The sequence below is a fragment of the Stegodyphus dumicola genome, chromosome X1 (genome assembly GCF_044657685.1).
Source record: "Stegodyphus dumicola isolate Sdum_Otavi_A_Nest chromosome X1, ASM4465768v1".
NCBI classification, from domain to species: domain Eukaryota; kingdom Metazoa; phylum Arthropoda; class Arachnida; order Araneae; family Eresidae; genus Stegodyphus; species Stegodyphus dumicola.
The window spans coordinates 231715434-231735060 of NC_140780.1; the positions used below are offsets into that span (position 1 = coordinate 231715434).

General features: G+C 32.3%; 1 protein-coding gene across 5 annotated transcripts in view; it reads right to left on the minus strand.

Annotated features, from left to right (window-relative positions):
* Nucleotides 1-19627, minus strand: part of LOC118188649 (calcium and integrin-binding protein 1-like) — a 96172-nt gene that overhangs the window by 35315 nt on the left and 41230 nt on the right. For 4 of the 5 annotated variants that reach the window (XM_085807077.1, XM_085807078.1, XM_085807079.1 and 1 more), the window contains one exon: nt 5740-5846. In XM_085807077.1, coding sequence (XP_085663203.1) covers nt 5740-5846 — 107 coding nt within the window. The remainder of the gene's footprint in view (nt 1-5739; nt 5847-19627) is intronic. The other variant, XM_085807080.1, reaches the window with a different exon arrangement.

Below are 19627 nucleotides of genomic sequence, written 5' to 3' on the forward strand. Positions count from 1 at the left end.
ATGAAGTGTCAGCTCAGCTTCATAAAAAAAACTAACCTGCATATTTATTTGTTTCATCTATTACAGAAGTAATTATGTCATCATCAATACAGACAAAAATATATCATAGAGTCATATGGATCATTCAATTGGATCTGAGTCTTGGATGGACAGTGGAGGAAAATTTTGGTGACACAGGATTTGGTGCAACAATATTAATGGCACACCAGTCTCATATATTTGTAATAGAATTGTCTGTTTCACTTTTAGATGAAACTGATTCGCCAAATTTACTTGCAGAAATTTTCAGTTTCTGACTCACTTTCCATACTTAGTTGTTAGTATAATTTCTTTTCAACTCCATGCAGTTTCAGAGTGGAATGAGAGATAGATACAAACAAAAACAGATAATGGTTCAATATGCTGAGAGGGGATCATGACTTATGAACAGTGCAGAAAAGAAGTAATTTTCATTAAAGATATGTAATACCAGGAATGACCATGCACATTGCTTTGGAATCTTATCTTTGTTACTCTAATTTCAAATGCACAGCCTGCTTCACCTTTTTGCTTTTAAATTACTCCTTCATTTCAGCTTGTACCCTATTTGAAAAGAGAGGCAAAAGGTTTCTCAGCATCACTGGAGGAAGAATATTGGTTTGGTTGGTGAAATTTCTGGTGCATAACCTAAAAGGTTATGATGTGCAAAACACATTATCTTCCTATAAATTTACTCCATTTTCTAAGTGCCTACAGCAAGTCCACATTATTAATTGAACTGTAAAATCACATAAAATTTCAATACATATAACACATAAAAGCAAATTAAATAATAAAACTTAGTATGCACCAATAGAGGAGTGCTACACCTTGAGCGTGTCCTAATGTTATGTCCTAATGTTAATGGTATAATTAGTTAGTCATGTCCTACTGTGGACATGAGCCCTCCATTAAAGCCTCACTCCTCTAAAGCAGGTAACCCTTCGCTATAGCCAAATAAATCAAAATTGAATCAAATGTATCTAATACAAGAACATTAATAATGAGGTTAACATAACTGGAAATGCAACTCAACAGTAGGCATGGATTATTATTTATGCCTATTAAAAACATATATTATTATTCATTCAGAAAGTAATATTTAAAGGCCAAACATAAATCAAGACAGAAGAACTATGAATGAAATTATTTTAGTAGATATGAATGAAGGATACCATAAAAAATTACACATAAAATGTTAATCAGATGTAAGAACTGAGTTCTAAAAATACATACATATATTTCAGACTTTGCTTCTCTTTAGTGAAACCCCAAATAGAAGTATTAACTAATGAATTTAAGAATAGATTATTACTATAACCTATTTAACATAGCTCATAATTCCTCAGTTACAAAAAGCAGATTGTTTTTCCTTAGAAAATCTTCCATGAGAGCCAAATTTGCCTATTTACTTTTATCTCAGATTTTAATTATGTCATTCATTTCAAATTTTGATCCATATTATGAATCAGAAATTTTTATTTCCTTTCTCGAAAGATTTTGGTGTCACCCAGATCAAAAGTTTCTTCACATTCATGTGGTGATCGTGATCAGTTTATCTAAAGGCATTTTTTTCTGATAAAACTTTTTCTATTAACAATATTTTTTCACAAATATTTACTTAGCTTCTGAAAATTTTACATTGGAATCCTTTTAAAGTTTGGAAGTGTGCACCTCCACATAATGCTAAAATACTTACAATCAAATGTGATTCAGTCACTATCAGATAATACTGTCAGTAAAATGGAAGTATTTTTCTTCAGGTAAAAAATACATTCACATGATTTCATGTGCATTCAATACTTAATTCTATTCACTCCAAAAAGCGATTTAATCCCTTATGATATTACTTGCAAATTATTGTCATATTGGACAAAGACATTTTCATAATAGTTCTCTTTAGACAAACAATTCAGGAGAGTAAAACAAATTTTCTATTTAAGGAAATGGATCTTTTCATATTTTAATGCATAAAATACCCAGACTTTATCAATTCATGCAACTAAAGGATTTGCAGTACAAATTATGAATGATATGCTTACTTAAAATGGAATTACCTAATCTGAACTCTTTCAAAAATATATTTCACATTTCATAACAATTTATTAAAAATACATATTGAAGTAATCATATTTGTGAACATTTACAGTAGTTTATGTTTTTAGTTTTACAGTACATTATTTTAAATTAATGGTCACAGCTTAAAATAAAAATTATTCAAAACTTCTGTATTTCTGCAACTACTGTAAGATTTTTTTAAAGGATTTATCACAAGCTGAGGAGAAATTATTTGCAAATTAGCTGTCATTAATTTTTTAAATTTCTATTCATGTTTTTTGTGCAAATTATTTTCTTTTGCAGAAGATACTCTAGTTTCACAAACAGATTTTTCACATACATAGATGGTGGTTGAAAACTTTTCAGTATTTACTAGTCTTATCTATGAAAAGTGTCATAAAGTTAGCAAATGATATAGTTTTATTTTAGATTTTTATTTATGATCCTCACGTTGGAACCACCTTCTCTAACAATGGTTATTTTTCCACAACCAATTAAGCACCAGGGCAGCGAGAGTATAGAATATTATGCTTTAAATGAATTAAAGAAGGAAAATGTGGGGCAGAAAAAAAATTGTTTTAAACAAATTTGGATTCATCAAGAGCTGACAGAATTTTCCATTAATAGCAAAATAAAAAGCCATCATTGTGTGTGGAAATTTACGTTCATAAGCCTTGGAGAGTTAAAGAAACAAGAGGTAAAACTGTGAGCTTAGGAAATTCAGCTGTTGCAGGAGAAGAATAGAAAGACTATAAAAGAAAATTTTGTAAATTGATGAAATTTATTATCAAGGTCAGGAAAATCTAGGATAATATCCTAAAATCAAGTAAAAAGCACTGCCTGTAGCAAAATATAAATTTTGAGCAAGAACAGTTTTGCTTTTAACTGAAAATTATCCAACAAGAGCCCCCCAAAATTCAGAGGTAGTTCTATTATAGTTTAGCTTACAATTTTCAGATATTGGTGCATGTTAGGAAGAAATTGAAAATTAATACATACCAAATTTTTTTCACCAGTATATTTAAATTATTTGCAAACAAAAATGGAATGCTACTATGAAAGCAGAACTGAAAGATGTGAATAATCATTAAGCATGAAAATTACTTACCTCCAATTAAATTTTTGTACTGATCCTTTATAGGATGTCATTCATTTTTAGCTGATTGTAGCCGACATGACACTAGTTTTCCTGTAGATATAATGTTTCAGTTTTCTTATATGCACAACAATGGTTAATTGTAGCTGATATCTTTATTGCTTAGTACCAGAGTACAAAACTGAGCTTTCAACACCTGAAGATTTAAGCATAGAAGGCCTATTCAGATGCAAAGTGTGAACATCACATAACCAACAGATGCTTTAATAGCAGTTTTATAATATATTTAGTTGCCAAAAGACACATAATTAATGATTTGCATTTTGAATGTGGTGCATAAATTAATTGTTATTTTATACACTCCATTGATATGAATTTCATCACTTGAACAAATGCCACTGAGATATACTGCTTTCATATACTTTGCAGCTAAATACTGATGACGATCACTTGTTTCTAAGAAATGAGATCATTACAAGTCAGACACAGGTTCACCAATGTCTCATTTAATGACTGAATGATATTGCTACTGCCGTTTTGATGAAACTATAGCATTAGTTATCATAATGCATGTGCTAGTTTAAGACACAGAGATATGCTTTACAAACTTGTCTGAAAATTCTATAAATGATTCTATACGTCTCCTCTTTCAAGCTAGCTTAAATACTTGAAACTGTGCATTTGTGAAAGCTATCTAATACTTGCTTTAATTAATTTTGCTGGGTGAAGTTGAGAGGCAAAAATGCGCTGTTAGTAAGTATGGGTTGTGAAGAACATATTTAAAATCAAATTTCATTACATTTAACAAAATTAACCGCTTTTGTGGATTTCCTGCATCAACTGTCATTCAGCAATTTTCGTTGACCCATTCAGTTCTGAAAGGTATAATTCTGAAACTAATTTCTGAAAGGGCACTATCAGAAACAATTTGATTAAACATTACAGCAAAAGTACTTATAAACGAATTCAGTTATTTCCGTAGTTTCACTGTGGGAATCACTTCTTCCGATATCCATAATTTCTGGCTATAAATATTTTAAAAATACCAGATACATAATAATCACCTTGAACACTTTGAAAACTCTTAAAGAGAGCATACTACAGCATGTATATGGCATCAGTTCTGATAATTCTGCCGCAAATATTTTTCTTCATTTATTGCATGCTAGGGGGCAACATATTGAACGGCACAGCTGTACAGGAAAAATGTGTATGAAATGCTTGTGTCCCCTTTCTGTTTCCTAAGCATAACAAAACTACAGCATCTGAGTTTGATATCTTACACAGTAGAACTCGTAGTAGCTCACTTGCAGAAAACACTTTGCATTTAGCCATGGAACCTCAACATGCTGAAGCTGTCATTACTATATGATAGGAATGTGGCTGTTGTCTTTTAACCAAGAATTACATTAAGATGTAAAAACTTTATTAGAACATAAACCATGATGATGAAACCTTTTTTTCACTAAAGAAAAACAGGAACACAGCAAAAGCTAAATTGTTAGTGATTTTTAACATCTAATCTTTTACATACATTACTTAAAAAACAGTTTGTAAAGCCAGAAGCAAGCAATAAAATATGGCTAAGCAACTATTATTTTCCTCTTGAAGCACATAAAAGAAACTACATATAAGCAACCAAATCTGAAACTTGTTAAAAGAGTTTCTGAGCTTTGCATATTACAATCACCAATATTCAGCATCACAGATGCATGAGAATATTATTAACATGAAATACATACTATATTCACTGAGTCAAATTATTTTCCTTCTGACTTACACAAAAAGTTCACAAGATTTTGCCTATGAACTTCAGCATAATTTTGCCTTTATTCGTGATGTAGTAAACAAATTTAAGCTTAATTGTGCTTTTATTTGCATTTTGCAAAAATGAATAGATGACTTGTTATCCCGACTTTTAATATCATTGCAAAAGTTAATATAGTTAATTAATTTAATCTTAATATATTTAATCAAGCTTAATATATATAATTGGGTTCACTTAATATATTGAATAAGAGTTTAAGCAAAGATATCTGAATTATTGCCATCCCATATTATAATTTTTACAAAGTGTGGCATTATAAAATAGTATGCCATGCATGGAAAATAAAATTCATACTATTTTATGTAATTATGTTTTAATCATATAATAAAGAATATTAAAGCTCATTAAACATTTACAAAATCTAAATTAAATTCAAAATGAAAAATGTAACATTTTATTGGAAATTTAAAAAATAAAAATTAAAAGAAAAGCTGCTTATATTCTGAAGATTTGTTTAGAACATTTCGCCAGAGGTAAATTTTAAAAATACATGAAATTATCAAGTGATAAAAGAAAGCATTAAATACTCTTAAAGGAACCTTTTTTTTTACTGCAATGTAAGCATTTTTTTCCCCTTAAACTGTTATGTGCTTTGTGATAGGATAAATAGATATATTATTAATAATGGCTGCATTTATGAACAAATAAGAATATATTTTCAAAATAGATAAGAAATGCACATTATTTTCATAGCACTGGTAAAATACGAACATCTTAAATGATGAAATATAGTAATTACTTGCTCGTATAATTGATCAATCTCCAGCCGACGCAGTTTATCACCTGAAAGGCGGTTGAGCAGTTCTTTAATATCTTCATCAGATATTAAACCATCTTCATCAAAGTCTGTAAATTAATAATTAAAACATCTGTATATGCCAAAGAAAATAAACAAACAATCAAGCGCATACACACACACACAAGTAACTGAGGTATAAGTTTATCAGCTGGAGAATGGGGAAGGTCAAAACAGAATAGTTTATTCAAGATATTATCATTCAAAAATATCTCATAAACTCAAAGAACCTATTTTTACAAGAATGTCAATGATATTAATCAGCAGATTTTTTTTAATAAGTCATAGATGAAAATATGAAAATAGCATAGTCTCCAGTTTTTTAAATGACAAGAAATGTGGTAAAATTGAAGTTTAAGATAATACATAATACTCTTAAGAAATTTTGCTTATTGAATCAAAACAAAAAGCTGCTTTTTAAAGAAGAAAATTGCTTAAATAAATTTAAACAAGCCATGTTAGTATGATACGAGGAAATGTATCACCTACACCTATCTAGTCTTAAGTGTAATATTCGAAACACACGGTGCATGATCCAAGATAGCATGTTGTAAAAACACAATCAGCTCTAAAATCTAAAATAGATTATCAAGTAGGTAAAAATTTTTTATGCAATGAATACATCATTTTGCAGTGTTGAAAACTCACATTTCATAGAATTTTAAAGCAAATGCTGCATCCTGCATATAAGTCTCCACATACAGTGACTAAAGCAGTATATTATTAAATAACTTATATGAGGATCAAATACAGAAATGCTTTAGTTTATCAAAAAGTATACTGTACAAAGTCCAAAATACGGACTCGTCGGGACTTCGGCGATTCCAGATTTGGGATTTTTTTTGGATATTAGATCATCAGTTTAAATCTAGTAAGATGGCATGTAGAAATTATAAAATTAAAAATATGAAATCATGATTTATGAAATAATGAAGTAGTTATGATCTAAAGGGTATCAAGATTTCAAAAAAAAAAAAAAAGCTTAATATTTATTTGTTTACCTTATTAAACATTTCTTTCAATGTAAGTTGTTTAAGTTGCTTCGTTTTTTTCTGCTAATACTTTCTCTTTCATTCTGTAGACAGACATAATCTCTTGTTTAGTTACATTGTTGAAGTCCTGTAATTGTTTCGAGAATTCCGACTAACTTGCCAATCAAAATGTTCTCGTTTCCAGTAACTTCTCTGTCACTTTCTTCACTATAGGCAGCGGTATTTTTTGGATCTAGAACCACACTACAGATTTCGCTATTCATTAACTGATTGATGATTGAGAAGCATTGTCATCACAATGAAAAACTTCTTTTCTATCATCTTTATATCATTTATTATCAATTCTCCAAATTTCTTTACAAAATCCGTTAACTGGAAAATTTCACCTTTGTTTTGCGATATCCGAAAACCTTTAAAATTAGCGGTTATCATTATCCAATTTAGCTATTCTTCACTATACATATTTGGTTATGCATCATGAGCTTGGCAACTAACGACAAGTTGTTTCGTTAAATTTTATGTCGCTTCTATTGCGCACTGAGACAATTAAGCCTGATCTGTATTAGTTTAGTTATTTATTATACTCATGTCTATTTCTTGCACATGCTTAAGGCTTATCAGAGTTCTGAATAAATACATTCCCACATATACTTAAGCCTTATTGGAGACTGGAGCTAGATATCTTACCGCTTGATGCGGTCTCTGTGGGTCCTAAATTCTGTGACCCGGCAGCGCCATACGAGCCCTGGTGATGCTCCTGTGTTTATGTGAATAACAAATCAGTTATTCTTAATTCAGATAGCCCTAAATGTAATCTTTGGGTCTATGAGTATCATCAACAAAATCTATTTTTAGCATATGGAAAGAAATTTTTGGTAAATTTTTCCTCATCAACATTGTTTAGCGCATTTAACTTAAATCTGTAATTATAGCCAAGCGTAATGTCAACATAAAAGGTTATACTCCTTTATTATTCAATTACTATTATAAAAAAAATGTTTAGGCATTACTACATGAGTCAATACTCAAGTTGTCATGTTTTGATAAACATGTGGTGATGAAAGGAAAGTATAATAAAAATAATGATTCGCCAGGTTGGCGTCAGATCAACGATGTATCTATGTGGAATATTTCGGTTTGAGATGGGTGCCAAGCAGATATGCAGAAACCGAGCCAAATTACTGATCGTACAAATTTATGCTAAAATGATTGTTCCTTCAATAACAAGGTATTTAATTTAGTGTCAAAGTGAAATTAAGAATCGGGACTCTCCAGATGTTTTATTATGCGCGGAGGGGAGGGGGGAATAAAATGCGCATGTGTAAAGCCTACTAGAAAAACATTGTTGGTAGTTTTGAGGTCCAGGCTTTAGATCATTCTGCAAAATGGACTTCAGGATTTCGGACTTTATATGGTGCTGGATGTTCTAAAATCCACAATTAACCAATATTCTGCATGCATATTTGTACAACAGATAGAACCATACATTTAGAGAAAACTAATGAGGACTCATTACATACAAGTAAAATGTACTTATTATTGGTGTCATTAAAAATATTGAAACAAATTTAAATGTAAAATTATAGTTTTATGACCAATAATGCAGAAAATATGAAAACAATGAGAATAGAACAAGAAACAAAATTTCAGTTTACATCTTATAGTTGTTTAGCCCATACACTTAATTTACTGCAAAAAAACTTGAAATATATCAAATGTTACACAGCATGCTATTCAGATTATAAAATATTTTTGAATTAGCAGTTTGTCCAAGCTACATTTAATGAACGGAATGAAACTGCCTTAAATAGATCATCTGAAGTACACTAAAACTCAATGCGCGACTCCCTTGAAAGAAATATAAAGAATTGGCTTATTTTCATAAACTGTAGAAGAAGCTCAAGATACAATAGATAAGAATATTAAAACTTGATATGGCAGTCATATGAAATGAAGATTTCAGATGTTTTGGATAAAATCCAGAATAATAATTGCAACACTGATGCTGCTAATGTTTGGAAAGATCTTGAATACAGCTCAGTAAATCTTGATAAAGCATGTATAAAATAATTTACCCATTAAAACCAAAATATTAAGCTGAAGCATTACTAATGAGTGAAACAAATGAGGCATAATTAGCAAAAGAAAAATATGTAGACACTGCTCCATACAGCATTATATTGAAATTAATAATCTGCATTCCACTTTTTGAGGAACTGTTTTAAAAAAATATCACAGCTGACTCAGCGAGAAGAATTAAGAAGTATAATTAACATCTCTTATGAAAGAAAGCATAAGGGAAAAAAAAAAAAAAAAAAAAAAACCCTAGATATTATTGAAAACTTAAATGAATATTTTCTACTTTTGGAATAGTGAATTGCAAATTGAGAAGTTATTAGGGTTGAAAAAAGCCGCTGACTGACGACAGCAACGCAGACATAAGTACTTTCCTATGATTATATTTATTCTAATCATTTGGCTGCATTTATGTAAAAGATATAACAACAAAAATATAGTTTTCTTTAATTCATATGTAAGTTATATTTAAGCAATTAAGGTGACTTTGTGAGTCCCTAATAGAGAAAAGCTGCTAAGCTATTTTACTGTTTTTCATGCTACTAATTAAAAATTATAAATAATTCATAATAGCTCTAATTATTAATTATATATAAATTTATGTATTATGATTCTTAGGATAAATAATTAAGATTACATGGTAGACCTAATTAGAGGTTTAATTACTGTTCATGCAAGTTTTACTGTTTTCTACATTTTGCCATGTGGCAAGAAGTCTTACGGTGGATAGAATGTTTGCTTAGTGACAGCCACGTAAAATGGCTTGCTATGTTGCAGTACTTTTCTCATATTTAGAAATAGTATGATAAAATAAATCTAAAGAAAATACGATCCATGCATTGCATAAATTATTTAGCAAACCAGAACTGTGAAATAATGTTTACTTAGTGCCAATTTTTGCTTAAATCTAGCAGGAGGGCTAGTGAAGAGTGATTGATTGTTCTAAGTGCATTGTAACCATGCATATAGGCGGTAAAAAATTATTTCAATTTGTGAGGTAAGTGGATATTGATTATTTATACCCTATTTAAGAAGAATTTGATTTATACCTGATTTTTAAAAACATTGTTATGTTGAAAAATATAAGTGTTTCGATTTCATCTTAATATTGATGTATAGTAATTTGAAAACAATTTGTGTTTTTGTACTGAGCAATTAAGAGTGAACTTTTAACTTTTAAAACAAAAATAACTTCTTTATGTAGGAATGTTACTAATTATATTAAGAAAATAGAAGTTATTATAACAGTTTGTAGAATCCAGGTGGGTTAATTTCTATCTGAAATTGTAGTAACAGGAAACTACACAGGAGAAGGGTTCATGTACCCTTTATTAACTCTTCAAAATTCAATGCTAAATCCGTCAAAAAAGCCAATTTTGTTAACTAGTTTTTGTCTTTCAGCTGTTCGTAGATTTTCCTAGGATGTTAGAAACTCTTATTTGTAATAACAAACTAATAAATCGCTCAAGCATGTTTTCCTTGCTCAGCCGTTAGTTGTTATTGAAGATAATTTCCCAGACAGTATTTTAGCTTCAATTAAAAAAATAAATCCTTTCCCCATATGTTCTCTTTAAGTGGTAGGATTTTAGAAACTCTTCTTTTATGGTTAAATCATCAAAGGCCATCTTAACACTTTTTGCGAGTTGTGTGTGTGAGTGGGAATTGCATATTTTTTCATAGATTTTTATCAATCGGGTTTCTAAAAGGTCTGCAATTGTTTCAGTTCCCCTTGTAATAGTTCTAGATAAAAATTGCATGGCATTTATGGCTGAAACAATTCCTTTTCTATTTTTAAAATCTGCAAAACTACGCCTGCTGATTCCAACATTGCTTCTTTAATTATTGCTCCATCTGTATATAGCTTGTATTTCTTCAGAAGTATATTAAAACTTTAATCGATGTGATTTTTACTGCCTTTGATGCTTCCAATGGTTTGGTAAAAGTAGATTTTTGCCTCAAAATCTATGACTTAAATGATAAAACTTTATTTCTTCGAAGTTCAGGATCCTGAGAGTAAAACATCAGATGCCCGGTTTTAAAATGTCTACCAAGATTATTTAGTGATAATGTTCACACTCCAAGAAATTATTAAATGAAGATTATTACAACAAAAATTATATTACATTGTGCGGAGATACTCATAGTACCATGTAAATGTTGAAGGACTGATACTCGGTGTGGATTCTGTGTGAAAGAATTCACCAGGTAAACAAAGGGTTGTACCATAGACCATTTCGGCACATGTACTATCAATGTCTTCTTTGAATGATGTATGAAAACCGAGCAAGACAGCAGGTAACACTTTTGTCCAATATATGCTATTCTGACACTTCAGAGCTTGTTTCAGAGATTGGTGAAATCATTCCACCATCCCATTTTCAGATGGATGGCAAGGTGCTGTTCGGATATGGCGAATGCCAAGAATTGCTGGTGATTGCTGAGAACAAATGAGATCGAAATTTTTGGTCTTAGTCATTAGTGATAGTAGTAGGCACACCAAATCATGAAATGTATTTTCTATAGGAATTGCTTTGGGCCATTGTGTGAAATGGTTAATGCAGGAAATAAGATAAGAATAGCAGTCTGAAGGAGGCAATGGGCCTACAAGATCTATGCGTATGTGATCAACTATCTTGATCAAAGATTAAACTGTTGAATGGGGCTATGAGTGTGGCGAGGGATTTTACAACGTTGACATCGAATAGATGTATGTGTCCATTCCGTGATGTCTTGGTTCATTCCTGGCCATATAAATCTGTCTGAAATTAGCTTTTTGGTGGTACAAATTTCAGGATGCGCCAAACTATATAAAGCACTGAACACTTGATGTCGAAAACTGACAGGGATATAAGGACCTGTCATATTGTTGCGTGTGTCAGAGTAAACTTTAAGTGTTGGATCAATGTGGAGTGGTTGTAACTCATGGGGCGTTTGTGGATTTGATGTCAGGCTCTTGACTTGCTCATTATGCAGCTGGGCTTTTGCAATTTCCTAAAAGTCTGGAGCAGTGAGCTGGATGTTGTTTATCCTGGATAAAGTATCAGCAACACAATTACCAGTCCCAGAGCCCTGTCTAATGGCTGTACTAATTTGAACAATAAAATCCAATTCTCAAAGCTGACGAGGGGAGCATGAATCCAAGTTTTTTTCTAAATCTAAAGATTAATAGTCAACAGTCAGAGAAAATGATGAAGTCATGTCCTTCCAAATTCTGTGGAAATATTTAATAGCACAATACACAGCAAAAAAAATCTGTCGTATATGTTGTATTTCCTTTCTACAGTGGTAAATTTACTTGAGAACAATGCCATTGGACAATGTCCTTTAGTGATGTGTGCTTGAAGCACAGCTCTTATGGCTGTGTCTGATGTATTTACCATTAAAGACAACTTATCATTAGATGAGTGATAAGAGTGTGGCTGCATTTGCCAGATCTTTTTTTGCATTGCATAAATGCAGCAGATGCCAATTCAGTCTATGGGACAGCTCGTTTGACTTTTTCTTTTCTTTCTTCCCATCCCCCCTTTTTCTTCAGAAATTCATAGACTGTGTTTTTGCAGCATTTAACAGAAAGCATCTGTAGAAATTCAGCATTGCTAGGAAACACCTCAGCTTACAGATGATTTTTAGTTGAGGCAGGTCAATGATTGCTTTAACTTTTTCATGTAGAGGTTTTACTCCATCCGGAGTGATAAGGCATCGAAGAAAAGAAACTGAGGACTGGCCCAGTCCACATTTGGATTGGTTTAGTTTTAATCCATGCTCTTGAAGGCGGGTGAATATCTGGCACAGATGTTGTACATGTTTTGCCACATCTATAGATGCAACCAGGATATCCTCAAAGAAAGGGATGCTGAAATCGAGACCAGATCATACTTGGTGTATGAATCGTTGGAATGTTTGGCCAGCACTGTGAAGGCCAAATGGCATGTACAAGTCTCCAAGAGGCCAAACAGTGTAGTCACAGCAATCTTGGGCACGTCTGCAGCATAAACAGGGATCTGATGATATGCCCTTGTAAGATCGAAAGTAGAAAATATGTGTTTGCGATGAAAGAGTTGGATACAGTTTTGTATATGTGGTATAGGTACAGGAATAGAGCAAGGAGGGAAGGACAGAAGAATAAAGCTGATGATACTTCTTTAGAGGGAGATTTAGAAGTTCATTATTAAAACAAAGAGGACAGAAAGGGTGGTGTGGTGTATTTAATTATGGCAAAGCACACTAGGGGTATCTGCCTAAGGGGAGGGATGCCTTCGTGGAGTACTTTCTAAGGGAAACTAACTCATATACACGTTACGCAAGGGAAAAAACACGAAAACGCCCATGCAGCCAGCCTGTTCATGGGATTCGAACCTCGGACCGAACTACCAGAGTTCAGCAACTTTACCGCTCAGCCGCTGGTGGGCACAGAACAGACAGGGATAAAGGTTATTATAAGAAAAAGAAGAAAACTAAGAAGAGGGTCATAGAAGGGTTCCTGTGTACTGGGTAAATCAATTATTAGCCCACCGGATGAGACCAGATCTCGAAACTTTTTAGCGTTGGAAAAGGAGAGAAATCTAATAAAACAAGCTTTGCATTAAGCTAGTATAGAATATATCTTATGACAAATTTAGAATAATTCTTAATGTGTGGGGGGGAATAGAAGGCAAAAATATAGAAAATAATACATCAAGAATACAATAACACATAATACAGTCAAAATTCTTTAATCCGGACCTTAAAGCTACAAACTTTCTGCGCATGCGTCAACGCATAATGCGTTAATGCACGCGCATAATACCTTTACACATGAACATATGCGTTTACGCATGCGCATTTAATGTATAACGGATGGTAGAAGTTAAGCTAAAATTATCTAATTATCTATTTCAGTTAATGTTGCAGATTGCGTTGTTCCTTAATCTTCTAATTGGATCCGGCTTATTATTTTTTGCAGACTGTTAGAGCAATTTTATAAAAGTAAGCTGAACTTTCGATTACGTCAAAAAGAATTTCTGATTCTGGAGCTAACAAAGGATCTATAAAGCGAAAGCATGTTTCGATGTCCATCAAACAAAAAGTGGAATTGCTGCAAAAAATGGATAAAGGCATATCCTTTGATTCTCTAACCATTCCGAAATATGTTTCAGGGCAGATATTTTTATTTTATTCAGCTTATAATTCCTTAATAAATGTAGTATTTCATCTTGATGTACTGATATGATTTAAATCAAATTCCTCGTCATTATAAATATCACGAATACACATCAAATAGTTTTCTAGTTGCAATTTTCTAATTTCGACTATGCGTAATGTATGCTTTACGCATGTGCGCATTGAAAGAAATGTTTAATAAAGTAAACAAATAAATATTAAGCTTTTTTCTAATTTTTGATACCCTTTAGATAATAATTGCTCTTTATTTCATAAATTATGGTTTCATATTTTTAATTTTATAATTTCTGCATGCCATCTTACCAGATTTAAACTGATGATCTATAATCCGGAAAAACTGATAATCCGGAATCGCCGAAGTCCCGATGAGTCCGGATTAAAGACTTTTGATTGTATATCATTATAACAAAATTTTGAATTTTCCAGATTTGGAATAAAATGCTAAAACATAGACCATATCATATGACAAGTATAGAATAATACTAAGAATATAGAAAATAAAATATAGCATAATACATAAAGTATAGAATATGACATAATATATCATATAATAAAATTTAGAATTTTGAATAAAGTGCTAAAATATAGGATAATAGATGATGTATCATATAATAAAATTAATAAAATAGAACTATAAAATTTAGAAGAGAATAATATTGAATTTTAGAGTTCATGATCACAAACAATTTTCAGTATTCATTAGGCAGAGTTCATGAGGCATTAAAGTGTTCATGATTATAGAGTTCATAAAAAATCTGTTCATATATTTTTTATGACTCATACAATATTCATAACTCATTTTTTCATGACACAGCAAATCAATATCATGTCTCACCTTTTCAGTTCTAGTTTGCCGTCATGACTCAATTTTTATATTTCATTTTGTTTATTATGGATTTTGTAAGACTTTTTGTTGTTACGATCAATATAGTAAGTAAGTATTTGTTACAAAGATCGATAATTGATCTTTAAAATTTTACATGGTTAAAAATTAAATATTTTGTTATATTTCGTTTGTTGTAGATGGGGTTACTCTGCATAAATTAATCCAATTGTGTTAAGTTTTTGGTGAATTTTTTTCATATTAGAATGAAGATGTTGAAGTTTGATGATCATTCTTTTGAAGGATATATCAATATTTCTGGGTGTACGAATCTGAAAAGTTTTGGTGAGAGGATATGAGAAAAGACAGTGATCACTGTCTCCTTTCTGGCCGCATATACAGAAGGCAGTGTCTGTTAAGTTCCTTTGATGAAAATAAACAGGATATGGCCCATGGCCAGTAAAATAACTTGTTAAAAAGATTTTGTACTCTTGGTTTCAGTATTGCAGTTGGGTTAAAAATGGTATGTACGTCGTCCTGTAGATGCGTTATTTCCCTGTTCTTGCTATAATTGAGTAATTTATTCTTTTATGGAGAGTTGAAGATAAGATTCAGGAAATTTTATATATAGAAAATTGCCTTCTTCATTAAAAGCAGCTTCTTTGGCAAGTTTGTCGACTGTTTCGTTACCAGCATTTTCACTATGGCCTCTTATCGATGATACATGAATTTTAAATTATCTGTTATTTTAGAGAGGTTATTGATGTCATAAGCAATAGAAGATTGATTATCTGGGTTAGAGATAGCATAAATGGCAGATTGACTGTCAGTATTAATATTTAATTCTATAATATTATTTTCTTTTGCTAATTTGATAGCCATTTTTATCGCAGAAAGTTCAGCTTGATGAACACTGTTGGCATTTCTTCCTTTCAATCCTTTCAATATAGAGGTTCAAACCCCGCGAGCGGGCTGGCTGCATGGGCATTTTCGTGGTTTTCTCCATGTGTAATGTGTATACGAGCCAGTTTCCCTTAGAAAGTCCTCCACAAAGGCATCCCTCCCTTAAGGCAGATAGCCCTCGAGTGCTTTGCCGTAATCTAATAACACCAAACCCAAATCTTTCAATATAATATCTGATTGTAGAAATTTTTGCCTAGGAATAAAGACTGCACAGCCAACTTTATTATTAATTTTTGAGCCGTCTGTAAATACTTGAATTGAATTGTTTTTAGTTTTAGAGTTTATTGCTGTTTTTATTTTTATATGTGGTATAGGATATCTGTCACATCATTATATATAAAAATATAATATAGATATATTATATTTTTATATGAGGCAGATAGCCCTAGTGTGCTTTGCCATAATTAAATACACCAACACCAACACCTATATTTTTATATTTGGTACAGAATATCTATCGGAGACAGTGACAGCATTAAGGTGATGGTAGTCCCCACAAGGACACCAATAACAATTTGACTAGTAAGGGACTGGCGCAGGGGCTTTTTGATGGATGAATGGTTCTCTGTGCTAGCATAAATTTAAATTTTTTGCGAGCAGCTTTTAGTATCTCAGAAGAAAGGCGACGAGGCTTGGAGAATTCAGGTAAGCTGTGTGTTTCAATATGATGAACACTTCAGAATGCTGAGTATGTTGACAAAGTTGCAATGGATTTGAAATGCTGGGGAATTTCGCTAATAACTGATGAAACTGTGTATCACCTGAGACACAGTTATGCTCATAGGTACCTTGATATGCAAGAGACTTGACCTTTGATATAAGCTTGGTTGTAGCATCAAACAATTATTCCTGACATTCACCAAGAGGTGGAAAAGGTCCAAGAAATGAATGAACATCAATGACTGGTTAGGCAACATCTGCAATAACAAAAGGCCGTTCAAAAGTTCAGTGCATATTCAAATTAAGTGTTAACAATTTGGTACTATAGTTAGCAATTCGAGTACCATTAGCTGCATATAGCACAAGTTTATTGTTGTTAGCATTTATATCACTCTTAGAGAGCACCGATGTGTCTGCTCCCATCTCTACCAAGAAATACAATTTAGTCGAATGGTCAGCTAGTAGAATTCTATCAATGTGGCGGGCATTCTGTTGACCAGCAGTGGGCTTTCCAGTTAGTTTCCCGGTTTTTGAGAAGTACATGGAGGAGTGCACTTTCAAGCTTGAGCATAAAATTCATATGGTAAAAGCATATGGCATTTGCAGGCTTTTTGTATGGTATTTGAACAGTGTGATGAGTTTGACTCACAATGCAAGAAAATGCAAAATTTCTTGGATTGGTCGATGTTAACGATGTGAAGCATGCAGAGTTTCAGACAGCTTTTATCAAATCAGCCATTTGTTGTTCTAGCACCAGACTCAAAGAAGCTGCATTAGCAGAGTTGAGACATGCTGAACAATCAGCTTGTTAATTTTGTCGGCTATTGTTGAGTCAGTTAGGTCTTCGGTGGAGGTAGCAAGAAAGATCTGCATGTTACTAGGAAGGCGTGACAGCCATAGCAATTTCAGCAAGTCATCGCTGAAATAGTTTCCTGCCAGATCACACATCCGTGTGAGCAAGTATGAGGGTCACTGGTCACCAAGTTCAAGTCTTTGCAGTAAGGTACATATTTTTGGGGGATTAACTTTTGGAATACATTTCTATGAGCTACACTTTTAATTTGGAATATTTATCACAATTGATGGGGTTTAAGGATCAAGTCATCCCCTATATTCAAAATATGAGACTTCATTGCTGCAACTACATGCTTGTATTTTGTGGAGTCTTCGCTAATGTGAACGACAGAAAACTATGCTTCAATCTGCGCAAACCACAATGATGGGTTATTCTTCCAGAATGGAGGTGGCTCCACTGCAACAAGTGTTATTCGTGGTTCTGCTTGCATCGAGTCAGGCATATTATACGAATTTTTCTTTAAATAATAACCACTTACCTGCACAAATATTCGAACATGAAGATACACTATTAATAATTTAACAGGATGGAAAAAAAAACAGATATTTTGTTGGCAACTATACACATAAATGAGAATTTGTTGGCCATAATACACACAAATATTTTCTCGAGATGCACTATTTGACAGAAGTGAATCATTCACAGCATACCACTTTTTATTGAATAAAAATGCTAACCACCTGTTATCCTTTTTCACTGTGAAGCACATTTACTGAAAATCAGTTCTGTAACACATTTATTGGAAATCACAGGCATAGCACGTCTTGAAAATCACTGCTGCAGCACATTGATCACAAATGCTGAGTAGGTGAATGATGATGTTACTAATGGCAAATTCCTCAAAAGAGTTCAAGTTACACTAGTGCTCATAAGAAGGCTCTGCATGATGATGTGCACAACATGAAAACACAATAAATACAGTACAAAATCCGTAATCCAGACTCGTTGGGACTTCAGCGAATACGGATTAGAGGTTTTTTCGGATTATAGATCATCAATTTAAATCTGGTAAGACGGCATGCAGAAATTATACAATAAAAAATATGAAACCGTTCTTTATGAAATAAAGAGCAATAATGATCTAAAGAGCATCAAAATTTACAAAAAAAAAAAAGCTTAATATTTATTTGTTTACTTTATTAAACATATCTTTCAATGTAAGTTGTTTAAATTGCTTCATTTTTTGTGCTAATACTTTCTCTTTAATTCTATAAAAAGACATAATTTCTTGTTCTATTACAAAGCTCCCCTGATCAAGTCCCGTAATTGCTGTGTCGAGAATACCGACTAAATTGTCAATCGAAATTTTTTCATTTTCAATAACCTCTCTGCAACTTTCTTCACTTCTGAAGCGCGCATGCGTATAGGAAGATGCGCATGCGTAAAGTATAAAAAAAAACGTTCGTGGCTTTGAGGTCCAGATTATAGATCATTCCGTATAATGGATGTCCGGATTTACAAACTTTGTACTTTATATTGGAATTCCAGGAAATAACTCAATAGATATGCTGAACGATGCATTTAGTGTTGATGCTTTTCGAAAATTCTACTCAGTTTCTTTTAAACGGCGCAAATGGACGTGGGCTAACATCGGTGAAACTGCATAACCAGTAAAGTATTCATTTGCTAAGGTCACCAGTTTTTTGGTGAAAATGTTGAGAGACTGTGAAATTATTAAACAAAGAACTTTTATCACAACAAAATTTACATTTTAAACATAACATTACAATTAAGAAAAAAAAATTACACTAGATGTTCATGTGATACTGGATCTCAAAGATCTTTTATTTCAAAAGACTGTATAAAGAAATAGGGATTATGAGTGAAAGATAATTCCCTTTCTGCCTAGAACAATTTAATACCGTGATTAATGGGGAAGTTGATTTATTATTTACTTCTTATTTTAAAAGTGATACTCACATATCAACATTAGTGTTTGTACTGGATACAGTGACAAATAATATTCCTCATATATTGTTGCATCCTACGGGTTCGTAGATTTGGAGCAATTAGCGACAATACTTGACGAAGAATGAAATAACAATTTGTTGGCCAGTATTACTTAGGACAGCTCCAAAAACATGTTTACAGTCATAAAAAACTATGACAAGCATGCTGAAACAATCAGCAACACAGCCTTCAGGCTATCAAGCTATACTGGTAAAGACATCTTCACAGCAAAGCACTAGAATACAGCTCCCGACTCCGTTTGGTCATTCTTGGAACTCAACATACTCTTGAGACTCTTCATGTTACAACTCACGATGCACTTGACAGCCTCAACAATGACCAACTCAACAC